Source organism: Pundamilia nyererei, unplaced genomic scaffold, assembly GCF_000239375.1.
Source record: "Pundamilia nyererei isolate P.nyererei 1_Seehausen unplaced genomic scaffold, PunNye1.0 scaffold00243, whole genome shotgun sequence".
In the NCBI taxonomy this organism is placed as follows: domain Eukaryota; kingdom Metazoa; phylum Chordata; class Actinopteri; order Cichliformes; family Cichlidae; genus Pundamilia; species Pundamilia nyererei.
Window position 1 is genome coordinate 811,874 of NW_005187644.1, and position 21,433 is coordinate 833,306.

Sequence of the window (21,433 nt, forward strand, 5' to 3'; positions counted from 1 at the left end):
TAATACATCCGGTAGCCAGCTGAATTTTAACGTCATTTCTGCTGGTACGTGTGTAGCTACTGTATTCCCGCAGCTATAGTTCTAATGTTAAAAGCTGCTGTCCTGCTGGTCAGCTGTTCTTCCTCTATCGCGTGGAGCATTGTGTGGATACTGTCTGTTTAACCGGACATCGGGGTCTCTGTGAGTTTTCCAAGCATTGCTCTTATGTTTTTTTTTTTACCCCATGTCGAAGGACAAGTTTAAAAGACATAGCTTTAACTGTCGGATTGTTGTGTATGCTTGCTTACTTTACCGCTTATCTTTGTAAACAGCAGCTTGGCGATTTCTTAAAATGTTGTTTTGAACAGTATGATTTCTTGCGAGGGAAATGTACTACGTGTTCTTTTAGCATTTGAAATCCGATGAAACATTTTGAAAGTGTCTTAATTTAGGTTTGATGATGCGACTGCGAATCACTTACCGAGGCCTTGGAATGACGATTCCCTGCTCGGAGGACCCTATGTACCTGGTAGTGATTAGTTAGCCAATACAGCTAACATATCGGTGCTAACCCTAGTTTAATTAGGGAATGTTACCCAGTGTTACCTAAAGTACCCCACCCCACCACCACCGCCGTTTTTCACTGAAATTGCGTTAGGATAAAGACTTAATATTGCGAGCAAAATATACATTGAGAGTTGGACCGTTAGCTAGTTAGCAGCGACCTAGTCGGTTTAGAGCACATATAAACCCTGCTACGGTACAGCAGCAGCGATATCAGACCCCCATTAAAAAGCTGTGCTACATTCTAAACTTCTGAGGTTTTAACATGTGACAGTCCACGGTTTCATTGGTCTGACCCCGTTTGAATGTGCATGAACTCCACATTTGGGCTGCATTGAACTGGATTTATCAGTTCAAAATATAGGAGTCTCAGCGCTGATGGAGCATAGGGTTCACCCGTTATTACCGCGAACACCCGTCAGCTTTTATGAACGCATCTGCTGTTGTACTATTAAAATATCTGTAATTTCTGCTAGGGCTGCAACTGTCAATTTTTTATTTTTAGTAATCGGCTAGTCTTTGGATTAATCCATCAATTAATCGAGTAATTGGATAAAAATAAATTTTGCGCTATTAATGAGCAATAATGAATATTAAAAATAGAATAGAATAGCCTTTTCTTGTCATTGCACATGCATAACGAAATTGTAGGTGCTCCGTTCAAACTATGCATGGATAAAAATATAAATGGTAGGACAGTAAGAATAAATAACAAAACAAGAGGAATATATACAAAGCAGGAGAAATGCACACATTAGAGGACACAAAGAAAAAACACAGGTACTTCAAAATGAGCTGTTAGAAATGGCAATGTTTTAATAATTTAACTGCACAACAACATCTGTTAAAACAACTAATATAGTATTTTGTTGTATTAAAATAGTTGTGTTTTTTTTTTAAAGAAAACATTTTCGTAAATGCAAAAATAAATAAATAATCTCAAGTATGGTAATATAAAATAAAATAATATATACATGCAACGCAAACTAAAGCATAAAATAAAATTGCCTGTACAGCTCAGTGATTAGCACATTTGCCTCACAGCAAGAAGGTCCTGAGTAACTATGTGTTAGACTGGGCACCCAGACCTGTACCCTGCCTCTGCCACCATGACAAGGATAAGCGGAAGAAAGTGGATGGATGTCTTCTTGGAAGGCTTTCTTACATGAATATGTTGCAAAAATAGTTTTGTGTTGCATCTGCTGGATGACATAGATTAAGTGTGTTTTCATATGTATGTGTTTTGTGCATGTGTTTCTGCGTATTTAAGTGTGTATGTGAATATGAGAGTTTGTGTGTCTGTAAGCCTTAAAAGAGTGTGTGTGGTGGCTGCAATGAAGAAAAGCAAGCATATCAGCATTCTGAAGTTTGCCCTGTGCATTGATGTATAATTTTTTTGCTGCTGAACAGACATTATGATGGTGTAGATGTTAATAATGTTAATAATAATTCACTGTCCAAACTAACAGCCCCAGGTCACTGGCTCAGAGTTTTTTGCGGGAAGAAGCTGTTGTGAGATGATATTTGATATTATATCACTTTAAATCTGTAAAATAACTTTACAAAAGCCTTGAAATAAATATGGTCTAAACTCACAAAATATGGTCTCTAAACTCGCCCCTGTTTATTGCAGGTGTCGCAGGTCACTGAGATGGAAAGTGGGACTTCTGCCGTCAGCCTTCAGCAAGCGGCGTAATTAACTTAGTCTGATACACGGTTTAACCGTCCATCTGCATATTTTAAAGATATCCCACTTACGTGGCTTTATTTGACATTTCTGCTGTGTAAAACAAATGGTGGAGTATACAGCTACAAAGTTTGCTTTTCTTCACGTCAGAGTTCCACCTCTCAGCTCTTCGTGGTGTAAACAGACTCTGGCTCCATGTTAAACTATGCTAGAGTCATCGTCGCTGCTGCTGTTCTGTCAGTCTGTTGGAAAAACTGTGTGGGCTTAATATTGTGAAACTTTTTATTCACATGCTACTCCTACATATGGTTGTATTCCAAGTCTGTTTTTAGACACAAATGTTACAGAGTGATGTATCAATCGAAGCAAATAATTTGTGTCAAGGATTTTTTTATAATACAGTTATTTGAATTACTAGATGACTGGTTGCTACACTAATATCTGCACAGTTCAAATAACTGTCTGCACAGGACAGGGCTGTAGATTAACATTGTTAGCTCATAGTACTGGTGGTAACAAGGTTGCCAGTTTTGTAGCACAGAGCAAAAAGTTGTAGTGCAAGCATGAAATGTGGTGTTTTTTTAACATTGTGTCTTTTAAATATCTTGTTTGACATGACATAAGAATTGTTTGATTTTCTCCTTTTTTGCTGCTTCTGAGCAGTAGTGACAAAATAAAAGCTGTGCCTTAGCATCGTAAATCAGCCATGGAAAGTCATGTTTTCACTTGCTGTTGTACTTTTAAACCTTTCCTTTTCTTTCAGACGTACCTTCATTTGGTGCAGGTTCTGTGTTTGTGGTGCAGGTTGTGTGTTTGTTTTGTCCTGATGGGCTGGTTTTCTTTTAAAGGTTAGAAATATTGCTCCATTCTTTTCAGCGTGAAAATACGCTTCCAAATTCCAACTCCTTCTATAAGGACCCCCACACAAGATCACTTGGGGTCACTGCACCGGGTGTTCTGATTACCACAGGGATCACTGTTGCCTTTACCCTCCATATCTTCTTCAGTTCTTCTCTGAGGCCTTGGTACTTCTTGAGCTTCTCGTGTTCCTTTTTCCTTATGTTGCTGTAACTCAGTATAACAATCACTACGGCCATCTTCCTCTACTTGTCTACCACTCCTATGTGCAGGTTGGTTAGCCATCATCGGTTTGTCTGTCTGTATCTGAAGTCCCACAGGATCTTAGCTCGTCATTCTCAACCACCCTAGGAGGCGTGTCCCATTTTGACCTCAGGACTTCTAGGTTATACTCTGCACAGATGTTCCTGTTCACTATGCTGGCCGCTTGGCAGCATTCCACGTTTGCTCTGCCTGCTAGCATCTGGCACCCTGCTGTTATGAGCTGGATTGTCTCGGGAGCATCTTTACACAGCCTGCACCTGGGATCTTGCCTGCTGTGGTAGACCCCAGCCTCTAACAATCTTCTGCTCAGAGCTCGATTTCTCGTTCACTTCTTTCATACAGCTTGATGTCAGATATGTAGAGGAGGTGGCTGACGATTGCTCCATTCTGTAGTCTGTATCCGTAGCCAGTCTTGCAGTGATCTCACTGAGGGATTCAGGCCTATGCAGAACAGCAGTGGGGGCAGGTTATCTCCTTGGTAGATCCCACACTTGATGTTGACTTGTGCAGTTGGCTTGAAGTTGACCTCTAGTATTGTTCGCCCCATCTCCTGAAGGCATCAAAACTATGAATGAACAGATATGGAATTATGTAGTAAACACCCCTGTTCACTTCAATTTAAAATAGGATGGCTGCTGCCAGCTAATTGCAGCATCTCCGAACCGTAATCATATACCGTACAGGTCTCACTACTATCTTGTGAACTGCTGCCATCCTTCTGTCACAAGTCACCCTGACACTACTCATCTCCACTCATTCCATGATGCCTGCACTCTCTTTTTATATTTCTGATGCACTCCTGGTTCTTTTTCTATGGTTTATCCCAGGTATCTACCTTCACTACCTCTACTCCTTGGATGCTGACCTTTTCACCTGTCTCCGTCTGAAGCTGGTTTTATGGTCGAGCAGAAGCGGTGTGTTCATTGTCAGCTTCAGTCCGGGCCCCTCTGCCTGCAGGGAGCTCTGCTGTCAGATGGAGGCAGTGTAGAAGATATGCAGGCCACTTTTGCTCGTGTTGTTAGTCTGTCAGGCAGCCTCGGAGAAGAGCAAATATGTAACATCCAAAAAAAAGTGAAGTGAAACAGAGTGTTAGAAATAATGAAACGTGTCCACTGCAGCCCTCATTTGTGATTTTCAAGCTGTTTTTTGATCTTTGAAGTTCTTTTTTTCTCCTCAGTTCTCCTTTTCCCAGTAAACTCCACTATACCATAAAACCAGCTTTATTTATACTCATGTATTTGGTTTTGCTCCTACTGACTTTCATTCCTCTTCTCTCCATTTCATACCTCCACCTCTCCAGGCTCTCTTGCAGCTGCTCCTTGCTCGCTGCAGATCACAATGACACCTGTGAACATCATAGTCCATGGAGTATCATACTATCACCACTGTAAACAAGAAAAGGTTAGAACCATTTTGTTATTCCACTCTTACCAGTCACCGTCTGTTCCTCCCAGTTCTTCAAGTACATGTTTACCTTTGCCATTTCATTTTTTCCCCTGCACTTCCATATGTCCTTCCTCATGTTAACATCATACCTAGCCAACACCTCATCACCTTTATTCCCTTTATCTACATGCCCATTGATGTAAGCTCCAGTCATCACTCGTCTACCCAGGGACATTTTTTGTTACTTCATCCAACTTAAGCCTCGATTATGCTTTCCATGTCCACAAGTCTGCTGCCTGGTTTTAAGTGACCTAAATTTTATAATAAGAAAGTAAAGGTGGGGCTTCGTACCAGTTTCCCATCTGTTCTTTGTGACCAAGCGGACTTGTCCAGAGAATTTCTATAACTGTGCACCAGCTACATGTGCCCAGGTGCTGAACTTCCAACCCAGTATCATCTCAAAGCATGTAACAGACATGCTGGTCCACCTTGTGGATGTCACATGAAATGGACCCACATACAGAAGTTGCAGTAAGCTGTAGTACAAGCCGTGGAAATATTTTATTTCAAGCCAATGTGAAAACAAATGATTAAAGAGATATTACTCATACATTTAAATGTAAACAAATATCAGCCACCTAGCTTAATCTTACCTGACATAGAAGAAGCCTGAAATGTAGTTCACGCCTTCCTTGGTCAGTAGTGACTTGCTGGCTATAAATATTTAATCTCCCCCTGGTGAAACTGCAGCTTCTGTATGCGTGCTCTCCAGAATTCCTGATAATGAGCAAGAGACACAAGTCTATGTTGTCTTAATATTATGTTAGCAAATACATTTTTATACTTAATTTTCTTACATAGGCAATTTACTGTCTCACAGCTGCTTTTTAAAAATGCATTATGTACGAGAACCTAGGAGTAGTAACTTTGTTAACACCCTTATGCCAAAATCACCTTACAACCTGGAGGGGTCCCCAGTGATGCTGGATATTTCCTGAGATGCAGCATATGGACATTAGTAATACAATACAGCTTCATTTCCTTCTAACTGATTGAGCTAACTTAAATTTTATTAAAAATGGCCAAATACTTATTACCACCTCTTTCTAAGATGATCCTGTCTGCTCTCTCTGCAGGTGGCGGCTGTCATGTAGTTAGGCCTTTTACTCCATGGATTTCGAGTCTTGAGGATTTTGAACATTTAGTTTTTGTCACTATTTGTCTAAGTTCCTAGACATTCTATTATACACTTAATCATGTGTAATGCAGTCCAATAATGAATAGAACTAGGTTGGGAAAATTCTTGTTTTTCTAAACTCCAATCAAAATGCAATTTGTGTTAGAATGAGAGACTGACCGAGAAAGTAGTAAAAGCAAGTAAAACCAAAGGGGCCAAAGTGCTTGTGCTGGTAACAGAAGAGCCACCCTGTCAGTAGGTTGGCAGCGCCTGAGGTAGCCAGGGCGTGAGGATGACTAGCTTGTTTAAACGCAGTAGCAGCAATGGAGGCTCCAGAAGCAGCGGAAATGGAGGTGGGGGTGGCAGTGGACAGGGGCAGCTTAACAATAGCAGGCCAAGCCGACAGGTCAGACGCCTGGAGTTCAACCAGGCCATGGAGGACTTCAAGACCATGTTCCCCTCTATGGACTATGAGGTGATAGAGTGTGTGCTGCGATCTAACAATGGAGCTGTGGATGCTACCATCGACCAGCTGCTGCAAATGAGCATTGACGGACAAGGCTCAGATGACAGCTCAGACTCGGATGACAGCATCCCACCAGAGGTCAGTGGAAAGGGTCCAAGGGTACAAACACCAATACCTGCTGAGCTTGACTGGCTGTCAGTGCTGGCACTGTAAACCAAAGCATCCCCTGCATTTAAATTGCACATTAGGGTTCTGGTGATGACCAGGCTTTTACAGTGTTCATGTTTGGATTTGCACATGTTTTGCATTCAGAAACGTGAGCAAGAAATGTGACGTTTTGAGAAACATGCGCATCCAATGTATACAATGCAAAAGCACAATATTATGATGTTTGAACTTTCTTTGATGGTACAGAGCATAGTGGCTCAAATCACATGATAATGGCAAGGCAACAGATGGTAAAATGCATCTAGGAATACAGTAATAACCAGGTTTTAAGTTCAAGTGTTTAAGTTCCATGTGAAGGGATTAAAGGTTACAAAAATCAAAGTATGGGAAGTTTTAAAAACCAGGTTGCTATCTAACAGGATACCTGTAAAAGCAGTCACTGAAAATCTCAAGATGGCTCTGAAAAAAGAATGGATACATGTGATGAGATTTCTCAATCACATGTATTCATGTGATTTTTAGAAGTTCTGTTGATACAAAATTGTATTTTTTTTTTCATTTTCTTTTTTTAAGAGAATCTGTTCTATAATGGCTTACAGCCAAAGACTGGAACTGCAGAAATGTCCATTTTTTTTAACAAGTTGTATCGAATCAGATGTTCTTGTCTAGGATGTGGTCATACGCATGAAGGCACCATGACAAGTATAACAATAACACGATGCTAGTCAGTCTTTTTACTGAAAAGAGCATAGCTACTCAGTTCAAGATCAAGACATTTTGCACTAACTTGAAGTTTATTTAGCTGAAAAAATGGAAATCTAGCTGAAGGCAGCTTAAATCAATCAAAGCACCTAATCAAACAAAACTTGTGTTTTCTAGATATTGGAGCGAACTCTGGAGCCTGACAGTTCAGATGAGGAGGCACCTCCAGTTTACTCTCCACCAACATATGACATGCACATTTATGATAGGAAATACCTAGAAGCCCCACCAACACTATCTCCACGGTAAGTAACAAAGACTTAGGTGCTATGTTTTACATAATTGTTCTGTTGATTTTTTAAAATAAAATACCTCTGTAACCTGCTGAAGCCTCAGGCATTGCTTTTGTAAATAAAATATATCAAGAACATTTCTTCAAATTTGGCTCAAATGTCTCTTGGACTCAAAGATAAATTGTCTTTTTTTCTAGGTCAAAAGTCAAGGTCACAGTGACTCATCAACATGAGTCCATATTTCAAGAATTCAGATTCTAGTTATAACAAAAAAGTGAAGTGATAACATTTTCCCAGGTTAATGGTCAGTTTCACTGTAATATCACAATGCAGACACATTTTCAGAGTGGACATGGGTCCCTAAAATATCTCAAAATATCTTCAGTATTCATTGTCTGGGTGGGTGTTTCAGTCGTTGCAGTCACTTCAGTGTTGCTATTTTCACAATTTCACATATTTAGAGCAAACGATGCCTCTGTGCTGTGTATTCGAGGTGTTTTAGATTAAGAACAAACAGCTTCCATATATGTATATATGATCATGTTATTTGCTAATAAAAATTTTTAAAACCAATGAAATCCTTCTAATTTTTATTGACTGTATAATAGAAACGTAAAAATGATCTAAATAAGTGGCAAAGAAACAAATAAACATTGTACGTCTACCAAAACTTGGCCACAGTTGTAGTTGTGATCATCCAAAGCGGGGCCTTTACAGTGTTTTTATGCTCGCTGCATGCCTCTTGTCGTGGCTGTCATACACCGATTTTGACGTTTGGCACGCTGGTCGGTTGGGCACCTCTCAATTTTTGTAACTGGTGTGTTGCACTGTGGCCGAGTAGGGGTTTTTTTTGTTGTTTTTTTTGTCCTTCCCTGAGGGCAAAGTCTTCCAGGTTTGACTTCCCCTTCCTGTCTCAGCAACTATTTCACAGTGTTGTCTGAGTGGCGCCACCTATCATTCAGGAGAATGCTGCAGTCCCTTCCTATGCCTTAACAGCGGGCATACCGGAGTGACTGTGTAATGATCATGTGGTGGCGAGTGAAGCAACCAATGTATAACCAGAGATTATACTGGTGACCTTAGTTGTGCTTTTATCCTTCAGCAAACTGTGGAGAGTTGTAAAGTACAAAGGCTTTGTTCAAGGACAAAGGACATGGTCCTACGTAGGCTGAGTCCTTTGAAGGAACCAACCCCTGAATTTGCAGTGTTTAAACACAAACGGCCCAGTACAGCTGTTGTGTGGTTTTCCTTTTGTGTTTTTGATCTTTTGATCTTTTGTTTTTCCCCTTATTGTTGTTTCCTTTTGATACCTTATTTTTTTCTTCCAGGCCTACATTTCAGACAACCAGCAGTTGACCAACACATACAGTCCACACAAGGAGATGCATTCTTTTAATTTTTAAATTTTTTTTTTATGTATTTATTTTTTGGAGGATTGCACATGTCTATGTACGTTGAATACCCTTAGTCCTTCAATCTGTGTAGCAGAATAACTACGCAAACTGACACAAAAGCAGTGCCATCCCCCACAAGAGTCTTTTCCTTTCAGACAGTGTATCCCCTGAAGAGGGTCTTTTCTGGGGTAAAAGTATCTTCCTTTTCATGTAGACCTTGGTCCATGCAATTGCGCTTTGTGCCGCCGAGAAAAGTTACTGCAATGTGAAACTTTGTAACTATTATTGACTTCATGCATTGCTTTAAGTGGCCATTTTTAAAAAAGGAAAATCAGCATAGGTGTTTCCCCAGTTACCACTATATGTGAAGGACAGTGTAACAGGGAATTCGTAGAACCTTTTTGTTGTGAGGTGAATGTCCTGCTTGACTGGGGCCTTTCTGTGTGGAGTTTGGTCTGGTTTTTCTGACTTCCTCTCACAGTCCAAACAGACACATGTTAGGCTAATTGTTGATTAGACAAGTAGTTCAATAGTAAAACTATAAAAGCACCATGCAAATGCCAGTGTGGGTCCGATCCTGTGCTGCTCCTTTAACATCTGTATCAGCAGCTATGATAATTCATCCAAAGATTATTTACTGCAGTACAATAATGCAGAGATATGTAAATAGTTATGGGGTGAAAACAGACAATACCAAACAGCCCAGCACCTTTTGTGACTTGAACAAAAGGCAGCATAAGATTGTATGTTATATGCAAACACTGACAATGCTTTAAAGACCTAAACCAAGCAAAGAGTTGGCACGTCTTAAAATCGAATTAGCCTGTTTTAATTGTTTGACAGTATTATAGATTGTGTCTAGGCCACATTTGCAAACACTCATCAGGCATTTTCTCATTCATAACATCATTTTCCTGTTGAGATATATGGGGAAAAATAGATGTTTCTTGTCTCTAGCACTCCCTAGTTATTATTGTGAGAGCACCATATAAAGGATTTAAATAATTAATAATAGTTTCAGATAGAGACAACTTGAAAATGCAACTGGTAGATTTACTAATCTGTCCTGTTACTCCATGGACTCTCCTAGATCTAAAGCCCAGCCTCCTTCAGCTCACCAGCAGGTCAGAAGCTACCGTAACTGGAACCCTCCATTGCTTGGAAATCTCCCTGATGATTTTCTACGGATTCTTCCACAGCAGTTAGACAACATTAAGGTAAAAATGGGATTGTTTTTTCCCAAGCGTTCACGAGATGGCTCCTTTTTTTCTCTCCTTACTGTTAAATACTGTTAATACCATTAATGTCTTTTTCTTATGTTGGCCTTGTTTGTTTGTTTTTTTTGATTTTTTTTTTTTGTTTTTGTTTTTTTGTTTGCTTGCTTTGTGATACTGTAATATGTATGTAGTTAAACGAACAAAAACAAAATAAACCTGTCAGAGACAGAGAAAAGCCTTACGGAGTGGCTGAATTAACAATCTGGGACATGCTTAAAAAGAAGAATTGCATTTGTTGGTTAAGAAAACACCTTCATAACGTATCCAAGTCAAGAACGTTGTCAAGGAGGTAGTGTGTCAGCCTTCACTGACAGAAGATTGTGTTCTGACAGCCAAACATTTCTGATGTGGCTAAGTTAATTATGTTAATTATATTACTGGGGGCAAGAAGGAGAACATCTGGTGTAATTCAATGCAATTCTATTTTATTTATACAGCGCCAAATCACAACAACAGTTCTCTCAATGCACTTTAGATTGTAAAGTAGACCCTACATACAGAGAAAAACCAAAGAATCATATGACCCCCTGTGAGCAAGCACTTTGGCGACAGTGGGAAGGAAAAACTCAATTTTAACAGGAAGAAATTTCCGGCAACGGATGTATCGCCAGATATGTTATTTAAATATAGACGTTTGGTATCCACAGGAATGTCAGAATCTCAGCTAAAAGCGTACAATACCATTTAAACAACCACCAAACAGCAAACAATTAAAGAGCAGGTAAATCCACAAAACGATGTAAACACAAATCGCTGATCGTTCACCCGACATGCTGTCGGGTACTGAAATCCAACCTCTCACAGATTCTGAAACTGCAGGTTTCGTTGTCACATTTTCATCACAGAAAAGTTTGTTTTTCTTCTTTTTTGTGATATTCTTTTTATTTCTTTTGTTGATGCAAAGACAACTTTAAAAGCATCACAAAAAAAAAAAAAAAAAAAATCCAAGCCAAACGGAAACAGTGAAAACTGGCAGTCCTGATAGGGAGTTTTCTGAAACCGTCAACTCATCCTGAAATTTTACTTTCAGCTAGGAGGGCCATAACAGGGAACACCTTTCACAGTAATAACGAGTTACAGTAGTCCATCCTAGAGGTAATAAATGCATGAACTAGTTTTTCTTTGTTACTCTCAGACAGGACATGTCTCATTTTTGAGACATTGTGCAAATAGAAGAAAGCAGTCTTACATATTTGTTTAATGTGTGCATTGAACAATATATCCTCCGCAATTCCTCACAGTGTTACTGCAGGCCAAGGTAATGCTATCCAGAGTAAGCTTCTAGCTAGATGCCAAATTTCTAAGATTTTTAGGGCCAAAGTACAGTAACTTTAGCTTTATCTAAATTTAGAAGCAGGACCACCGTGCCAATTAGAAGTGGCACAGTGGTTAGCACTGTTGCCTCATAGCAAGAAGGTCCTGAGTTGAATTCCACAATCAGGCCGTGGTCTTTTTGTGTCAATTTTGCATGTGTTTGTGTGGGTTCTCTCCAGGTGATCCGGAGGCCACTCCCGCTAATTCGTTAATTGGAAACTCTAAATTGCCCAGAGATGTGAATGCAGGTGTAAGTGTGAATGGTTGTATGTGTTAGCCCTGCAACAGACTGCCAACCTGTCCATGGTATACTTTGCCTCTCACCCTAAGACATCTGGGATAGGGTACAGGTGCAGCTTTCCCAGCGACCCTGAAAAGGATAAGCGGAAGAGATGTCTTTACATCTGTATGACATTCCTATAGTTTAACTATCTGGCTTCACGGATAGAAGCTGGGTTCTATCCGTGTGTTTGAGAGAGTTGGGTGTTATCTGCATAACAGTGAGAATGTATGCATACATTGCTATACCTAAGGGAAGCATGTATAATGTAAACAGAATTGGTCCTAGCACTGAACCCTGTGTGTGAAGAGGACTCTCCATTTAAATGAACAAATTGTAGTCTGTTAGGTCGAAATGATTCAAACCATTGCAGCGCAGTACCTGTAATACCTACAGCATGTTCTAATCGCTGTAATAAAATATCATGGTCAACGGTATCAAATGCTTCTGGCTACACTGAGGTCTAGCACGACAAGCACAGAGATGAGTCCACTGTCAGAGGCCATAAGAGCATCACTTGTAACCTTCACTAAAGCTGTACTCTGTACTTTGATGAGCTCTGAAACCTGACAGAAACTCTTCAAATAAACGATTTCTCTGCAGATGATCAGTTTACAATAGAGTTTACAATAAGTCTTTCAAAAAAATGTTCAGATAAAAGGAAAGGCAGCTAGGTTAAGTGATGGCTTTTGAGGAAGTAATTAATTTGATGGTTTGGAGGGAGTAATTACTGAAGTTAACTCAGAGAGATAAATTGGAGAAAAACAGTCTAAATAAATATTTGTGGTACACAATGTTAAGTCTGTGAGATTATGAGTAATCTTTTCTCTTAATGGTTAAAATTTATTTTGTGAAGAAGTTCATGAAGTCATTACTAGGCAACATTAAACAAATGGTTGGCTCAACAGAGCTCTGACTTTTTGTCAGCCTGGCTACAGTGCTGAAGAGAAACCTGGGGTTGTTCTTATTTTCTTCCATCAGTGCTGAATAGTGGGATGTTCTAGCTTTATGGAAGCCTTTTTATAGAGCAGCACCAAACTAGCTACAGATTTTTCAAGAGTGCAGAGCTGGATCTCCAGTTTAGTAATCCTGGCCTCTGAAGTTGTAAATGGGCTATGTTTATTACAAGTATCGTTATTACTCAAGGAGGCTGAGGAGTAACTAAAATCTGACCGAGCAGGAAAGTGCAGGAGGGACTATGACCTGCGAGATAAAGCTTGCTGACACTGGGCGTGGCATTTCATTCCAGAATGGCTTGATAGTCTGGAGATTTAATTGTTCACTGCATAGATTCAAGACACCCTGTGTCACATGCAGCAAAGCATCCCCAGAACATGTCCATGCCTCCTCTGTTTTTCACTGTAGGTTCAATGTTTTTTTTTCTTTGCTTCATTTCTACCACTCGACTGTTAAAGGCTGCTGGGGTATTATCGTCACCCCACTGGGCGGTGTGGACACTCAAGTTTGTAAATGCAATAACTTGAGAACAAAGTGATGTAAGAGCTTCAAATTGACACAATTGGTGTGTCAAGTGTGTGACGAGAATTTTCAAATTAATCCCACAGGTGCATCTACTAAAAGTATTGAACAAGTTTGAATCTCAGTGACCTTGGTCTCAAAGTCAGAGTAAACTTTCTGAAATTCTTGTGAATATGAAGCTTGTCCCAGGCTATCGCACAGCTAACACAGAGAGACAGACAACCGTTCACACTCAAATTCACACTTTTAGAATTTAAAATAATAATAATAAAATTATAATTTTATTTCATTTTTTTCTGTCACCACTGAACTTTTTTTTTCTTTAGTGGAAAATGATCAACAGTTTTGTTCACATCTGTGTACCCTGATCAAAAATTAGACCCCCTCCAAACAGCTGCTCTGTTTTTTACATGAATTCGTGTGTTGTTTATTTAGTATTTATCCTCCCCATTGTCTTTTACCGCCTCATCCTCATTTGATTTATAGACCTGCATTTAACACACAGACACAGCAGTTTTTCCATCAGTTTTTCTTCACATCTACCTCTTAGTTTATTCTACAATACATTTGTGACAGGGTCTTTCTGTGTGGAGTTTGCATGTTCTCCCTGTGTTTGCGACCCTGAAAAGGATAAGCGGAAGCGAATGAATGGATGGATGGACATTTGTGGCCAGTGCTGGTACAAAATTTGTTTTTCATGCACTTTTCTGTTTCAGTTATTATTTTGATTACTTTTTTACATGGTTCTATGATGCAATGACGAACAGTCACAGGGATCTCATAAAGGGTCTTTTTTGTTTTGTTTTGGTCTTTTTTTGCATTTTTGGCATTGGTGCCACTGGTTTAGACAAAATAATAGTAATCCTGAGTACAGATTGATACATACATTAATCCTTTTTTTTTCTCAGCAGAGCTCTCAGAACAGTCTGTCTCAGCTGTCACCGTCCTCCTCGTCAGTTTCTTCATTAAGTCAGTGGACAGTGCAGTCTGGTTCTGGGTCTGCTACCGGAACCACTGGGGGTCCTGGTTTAACAACAGCAGCTACAGAGCAAGACAAGAAACTGAAACAGTATCTGGAAGATGAGCGTATCGCGCTGTTCCTGCAGAACGAGGAGTTTATGAGAGAGCTACAACGCAACCACGAGTTTCTCATTGCCTTAGAGAAAGGTATTCCTGTTCACAGTATACACAGAAAAATTCTGCCATTAATGTCAACATGAGCCTGTGAGTTGCACTGCCTCGTCTTATATCTTATTGTACTTACCTGATGTATTGGAATTTAAAAAATACTTAAAAAGATACTGTTAATACTGAAGAGCTGTCAAGTCCTTTTACAGTGTTGTGCACCTAGCCCATCACACTACCACAACCATGCTAATATGACTTGTTTGTTTATTTCATGAAGTGCAGTGTTAGTTTTACGCCAGATGTAATCGGATGTAATCTTCCATAAAATTCAATGTTTGTCTTGTTAGCCACAGAATTTTTTTCCCAAAATCCTTACGGAAATTTTTTGCCAATTCTGAGATCAGCCTTTTGCCTCTTTTGCACTAGCACCTACTCGGCTTGACTTGACTGTACTCTGCTCTACTTGGTTTTGGATGATCCACCTGAATGTGGATGGGTTTGTTGGACCAAGGCAGAATGAAAGTTCTTTGTTGTATGTGACACAAACAACACAACAAGACATTGAGGTGATGGCATAGCTGCTGCTAAACTGATGGTAAACGTTTGCACCTCTTCACTGGACTTCCAGTTTAATGGTTTAACGAGACAGACGTGTGAAGTAACTGCTTATTGATGGACTTAATCCACTAAAAACGTAATCATTGACGATTTTTCTAGAGTTAAACCCACGATTGAGTGGGGGAGGAATCACAGGAGGCTGACAAAACACAAATATGCCTAAAATAGAAGATAAAAACAACTCAGCGGCAAGAGCTAGCAATGTCTTGCTCGACTGGAAGCTAGATACTACCTACGTAATGGAAAACCCTAAGAACAGAAAGTCAAGTCCAGCTAAGTAGGTGATGGTGGAATAGAGGCTTTTGCATTCTTTTTGGTCAGCAGTGGATTTTGCCTTGAAACTCTTACATGGACAGAGTTTTTACCTGGTCTCTTTCTTAGTGCTGAATTATGAGCAGTCAGCTTAGTTAAGTTCAGTGAAAGTAAGGATGGAATTCCTTTAGTGTATTTTCTTTTCTTTTTTTTGTGACCTCCTGGATGAACCGTTGATGCTCTTTTGGAATAGCATTGGTAGACCTTCCACTACTAGGAAGGTTCACCACTGTTCCAGGTTATATCCATTTGTGGGTAATGGCTCTCACTGCGTTTTGCTGGAGTGCCAATGCTTGGTAAAGATTTGCAACCCTTTCCAGACTAGTAGATATCACTTGTGTTTTTTTCTCATCTATTCTTAAGTTTCTTTAGATTATATTATGTGTTGTGTTGCCTGCATAGCCTATTTCACTTTGCCAGACAGGTTCTTGGTAAGTTAGGCCTAGCGAAATTGAACTCAACTTTCCAAAAAGGTGGTTAATGACAGTTAATTTATCATTTAAATTACTTTTTCACATAGGGCAAGGTAGTTCTTTTTCCCTTAATGAATAAAAACATAATTTAAGTTCACATTTTGTATTCAATCCAGTTACCTTTGTCTAGTACTAAATAGTGACGTGGGCGAGTAGTTGACTTGTTGACTAATCATGGCTAGTCGGTACCAGACTAGTTGTCTAATCTAATTGTTAAAATTTTAATTGATGCCCAATGCCTGTAAATTATTGTCGTAAATGTTATGCAACCATCTGCCACCAGATAGCACATTGTTTTTGAGAAATGTAATAAATCTATGAATCTAGGCCTTATCTTTTTGTATTAGAGCATGGAGGAAATTAGCTTTCTCTGAAAGGTGGATGGCTTATCCCTTAGCAACAGAGTAGGGAGCTCAGAGTAGAGCAGCTACTCCTCCACATTGGAAGGAGATTGCTGTAGACTCCTGGGTAAGGTGTCCCGACTGTGAATGTCCTACCAGGAGGAGACCCCGGTGTAGACCCGCAACACACTAGGGAGACTACATGTATTGGCTGGTGTGCAAACTAATCTATGTATATTTATTCATATATTACCATTCTTTTTCTATTATATAACATTAGAAAATTACTGACTACGAAAGCACACATTGTGTTTTGCTGAGGACCACTGAATGTAAACATAATTGTTTAAAGAAAACTGCACAGTGCAGAAAACTGTTTTTTTTTTCTTGTTTTATTTTGCTTTGTTATTGCCATGGTCTGCTTTTATGCTTAAGTATTATGCTTGGTTTGTTTTTATTAGTTTGGTTAAAGTAATAACATTTAAAGGTTTGCTCTCATACAACACAGTATTAACAAAAAAGCTAAAGCTTGCTAAGTCTAGAGAATGCTGGAACCAAAATCTGAAAAAGGAGAACTCTCAAACACATCTGCATATGCTTGGCAGTCACCCCAAAACAAGAAATCTGTGTTCATTAAACAAAACAAAACCTATTTTGGGGTGGCTAGCATTCATGAAAAGTCAACTTCTTAGTGATAGTTCACTATAAGTAGTGGGATATATCTCTGTACGTTTATTGTGAAAGATTTGCACAAGAAGTTGCTGCATTTACTCTACAATGTGCCAGAGCTCTAACAGTTTGCCTTTCCCAGCAGAAACTGAGATTAAGAATTTAAATTTGGGTCATATTACTTTTATGCTAGAGCTCGTCACATCTGGGCAACACACATTAGTGGTCATAACATCTGCTCTCTTTTTAGATCGCTTGAAGTATGAGTCAAAGAAATCAAAGTCCAATCATTCAACGAGCTTGGAGAATTCCACAGGTAGATATCACTCATCAAGATTTGTCTGCTAAGCTACTTTGAGCTCTGTCTAAATTGTACAGAGTACTGGTTTATGTGTTTGTGCATCCACTGTGTTAGCTGCATCAAAAATTTGCACTCAATATATCACACTGTGCATTTTTACGTTTGATATATTTGATCTTCAGATGCATAAGTGTACTGTGTGGTAGTGCTTCTGTGTATGTGTGCAGGAGACCAGTACTCTGGAGCTTCCATGGAGGCCATCTCAGATGATGCGTTCAGAGACAAACTCAAACACATGGGCAAATGTAAGTCTGCTGATTTACAGTAGTATTATTGTTTCACAATACCTACCTAGCAGGATGGCTGCTGTGCTGTGTTTGCTTCGGATTACTCCTCACCCCCCACCCGACCCTGTGGCTTGTCACGTGTTCCATAATGTTGTGCTGTGGACATTTATGTACTTTTATGTGCAGAGGAGTTTTTTTGTTTCCTGTTTTCATGCTGTCCTCCCAAGAGCCCAGCATGAGTAGAGGTCTCTGTTTTTCCTCTTGTACTTTCCCATTGTAGTGTATATTTCAGTGTTTTACTGTAACACTACCAATCTCCGACCTGTATCCCCATGTGATGTCCGTGTTGTGTGTGTAAGGTTGGTTGGTGGGGGGGGGCCTATTTCACTGCAGGGCAACCTGCACGTGGCGAATAAAGCCTTGATTGATTGATTAGTATTTATAGTCATTTTGTAGTTTGATTAATGGAGCAGGAAGTTGTTTTTTTCACCTTCAGCAACAAGAAAGAAGCTGTTTGAAATTGCCAGAACATTTTCAGAAAAGACAAAGAGAAGAAAGTCAAAAAGGAGGACACTCCTGAAGCATCATTCGTATCCTTTATGTAAATGTGGTCAGGCTGAGATTCTTGTATTTTTAAAAAGGTTCCATTTCATGTTGTGAGGCAGTACAGTAGCTAAAACAACACATTAAATCAAAACCACTTTCAAAACTGTTATGATAATGGTTAGACTTCTAGTACACTACACACAGAATAATTTTTTTACTGCTGATAGTACTTGTTTTAATGTACAGCTGTTTCTTTTCACTGCTGTTAAGTGCTAATCGGTGACTCAACTCCTGGGTCCTCCGGTCTGCATGTAGAAATACCTTGGGAAAGATACTAAACACTAAGTTGCTCCTTTAGTTGTTTGTGTGTATGAGACAAAGCATTTAAAGGCACAGAATGAAAGTCTTTTGTAATGAGACATAAAAAGCAACACAAGTCTTTTGAGTGCTCAGAAAAGCACTATACAAGTAGCATTCCACGATGGACTACATTATGAAGAAAGAGTAAGAAGAAAAATTTAACTGAGTAGTATGTAAATAAGTAATTAGTTAAAATTGCAGAACGTTCTTGTCTTGTTTTAGTGTTTTAGTAATTAATTTGATAAGTGTTTGATTTCATAAGTCACTAACATTAAACATTGTGTGTTGGTAGTGTTGTTTGATCATACAATAATATTTGGATACTTGCTAACCCCCTTGACTGTCTTTTAGTACACCTGAAGGCTAAAACACCATCAACCTGACACTCTAACACCACGTTCAGTTTAAACAGGTTTAAACTGAACGTAGTGAATTGATATACATCTGAACTTGTGATCACAGGTGACATGAAAGGTCTAAAATTTGGCATTTTAAACATGGTGAAACATGGTGGACAATTTTAGGCACAATTGTGTTCAGTTGATGCAATAGAGTTGTAGGAGGCTGAGGCTGTGAGGGGAGGGCTCCAGCAAGACACTGATGACACTTCCTTTGGGGTTCGCTCACACTTTCTTTTATTCCACACTTCCTCTGGTATACCATTGCGGCCATGCTTCCCAGTTGCCAGCCAGCTCACAGCTAGTTTCCAACTGCAGAAACCAGCTTGGCTCAGCTGTCTTCCTTCATCTTCTCTGAACCCAGCAAGCAACTGTTGGAGAAATGGGGAATGGCTGATTAGACAAAAACTGACATCTGTGTGCAAAACAAAGGGATATCTGCGTGCACTCTGGTGAAATGGCCCCATGGGGGTGGGTTTGATCTAACAGACTGGTCCATCTTTGAACAGCAGGACCTGGTGGTGACCTTCACTTAGTCTGTCCTTTTCTACATTAAAGAAAGTGTAGAGAATGCGACAGTGACCTAAACTGTTTGCATTTTCCCTAATCGAAAATCTTGGATGACAAATGAAGTACAGGCTCTGGTCAGAATTCGTAACTCAGGCTGAGGGACAGCACTACCAGAGCCAACCTGAGGAGGGGCATCGAACTGGCCAAGGAGGGCCTATAGGAGAGTGTGGAGGCCGTCTTACTGATAACATCTCCTACCAGGTGTGGAGAGGAATCCAAGCCCTCACCAAATACAAAGGCCAGAGCCCCCCAACAGGAGCCTCAAAATTGCAGAGGAGCTCAGGCAGGCATCCTCACCAGATTGTTCAACCTTTCCCTGATTCATGCCACTGTTCCCACCTGTCTGAAGGCCTCCACCATCATTTCCATCCACAAAAAGCCTGGTATAGACAATCTCAACAATAAAACTTAGAGCAGCACAGGTTAGATGACCACAGGCTGTATACAAAATAATCTGCTGGAGCACACAACAGAAATCACTGTGAATGATTTCTAAGTTACTCCTTGCTGCACCACTACAATTGATCTTAGGTTTCTCACACCTGCTGAATCCCACTTTAACCCATGAGTATACTCACTTAATAGGACAGGCATTTGTTAAATTTTGTTTGTTTTTTCTAAGCTTTTTTCCCCATAATGTTTGTATTCCAATAATATCATTTTATTGGTATATTAACATGACATAAGGTTCTGTTAGCTGTCCTCAGTAATAGCTGGTAGATATGTCCTTCAATAAGCTACTTTTTAAATTGCATTTTTACTGTATTTTGGATATTTCAGAGGCTGTACTTTTTATCAGTACTTTTACAAAACCATCTACTGAAGTGACAGATGTGCAGTTTTGCCACCTCTGGTGGACCAGTGTTATTCATAAGGAGCTAAGCACCATCATTGTTGTCATATTCTGAGAAAAGCAGTTCCATAGTCTGTGCCATTGTTACCGAGGTTTTTGGTTCTCATATTATTGCTAGTCATGCACAAGCTTCCATAATTGCATTTATTTCTCCATGTTTGTGAGTCCATGAACTCTGAGAGATTGATCTGGCTGAGTTTTGTGGCTCTTAACTAAACTCCTTTCCAGATTGGGCACAGCCAACTCTACAGCCAATCTTCTTGATGATGTAGAAGGACACCACTGTGGTAAGAAATCATGTGAACCATACAATGCTAATGGGTTTCATGCTATAATGTAGAGGAGTGTTTCCTGACTGATCTAGCTTAAAGGTCAGACCTCAGAGAGAGAGTAATGGTTAAAGCATAAAGCACCCTAACAGTGATTCTGTGTTTTCAATCCTTGCATTAAAACACAAAGATAAGTAACTGAGCCACATTTTAGTTTTAAAGAATTAGTCCTAACCAACTTCGTGGTGGGCATAGTTCCAGTTCGGAAATTCAGAAGAGGACTGGTACAGAACTTAAGCAATGTAATATTTTGGCATATTTGGGTTTGGCGGCAAAATGTGTCTTAGCCAGTTTAAAAAAAGGTTTTAAAAACCTAAATAACTTTCTGATAGGAAACTGAACTTCTGACCACATTAGACATAATTTGTCTTCTTTTCCAAACCCAGCTGTGGGTGGATACTTGCATAAAGGTCACAAAGGAACCAAACTACTCCTTTAATGTGAAAAAGCAAATCTGACACAGGACCTGATGCAACATGTCCTTCGGTACGACCATAATGTGTGGTTCAAATGAAAAACATGTACAGGAGGTAGTCAAGAGAAGGACACAGGAGTATCTTCAGCTGTCTGTAAAACACAGTACAGGCTTTGTCATTGCATTGATTGATTGATTAATGCAGTAAAAGTACTGTCATATTTGGATCCACCATGAAATACCACCTGAAAAGGATAGGATTGGCAGCAGCTTGATTTTTCAGCATGAAATGAAAAATGAGTAACCAATTTTGTTTCGCCTTTGTTTGGGAACACTGTTGTCCGTCTTACCCTAACCCTACCTAAAATTTGGACTGGTAACTCAGGAGGTAGAGCAGGTCTTCTACTAATCACAGGTTATATATCCTTGGGTAATATACTACCCTTGAGTTGCTCTTCAGTGCATCCATCGAAGTATAAATGTGTGAGAATGTTAGAGCACTTTTTAAGTTTTTTAGGTGCACATGTAACTGTTCATTTACTTTT

At 39.6% G+C, this 21,433-nt stretch overlaps 1 protein-coding gene across 4 annotated transcripts in view; it reads left to right on the forward strand.

The window, feature by feature from the left end:
• Positions 1–24: 24 nt before the first annotated feature.
• cuedc1b (CUE domain containing 1b) overlaps positions 25–21,433 on the forward strand; it is a 28,356-nt gene continuing 6,947 nt past the window's right edge. The window contains exons 1-10 of one of the 4 annotated variants that reach the window (XM_005749376.1): positions 25–180; positions 4,653–4,753; positions 5,875–6,519; positions 7,429–7,556; positions 10,029–10,155; positions 14,197–14,455; positions 17,080–17,145; positions 17,337–17,435; positions 17,914–18,007; positions 20,373–20,431. In XM_005749376.1, the coding sequence (XP_005749433.1) occupies positions 6,208–6,519; positions 7,429–7,556; positions 10,029–10,155; positions 14,197–14,455; positions 17,080–17,145; positions 17,337–17,435; positions 17,914–18,007; positions 20,373–20,431 (1,144 nt within the window). In that variant the 5' untranslated portion in view covers positions 25–180; positions 4,653–4,753; positions 5,875–6,207. The remainder of the gene's footprint in view (positions 181–4,652; positions 4,754–5,874; positions 6,520–7,428; positions 7,557–10,028; positions 10,156–14,196; positions 14,456–17,079; positions 17,146–17,336; positions 17,436–17,913; positions 18,008–20,372; positions 20,432–21,433) is intronic. The other 3 variants (XM_005749379.1, XM_005749378.1, XM_005749377.1) reach the window with 3 other exon arrangements.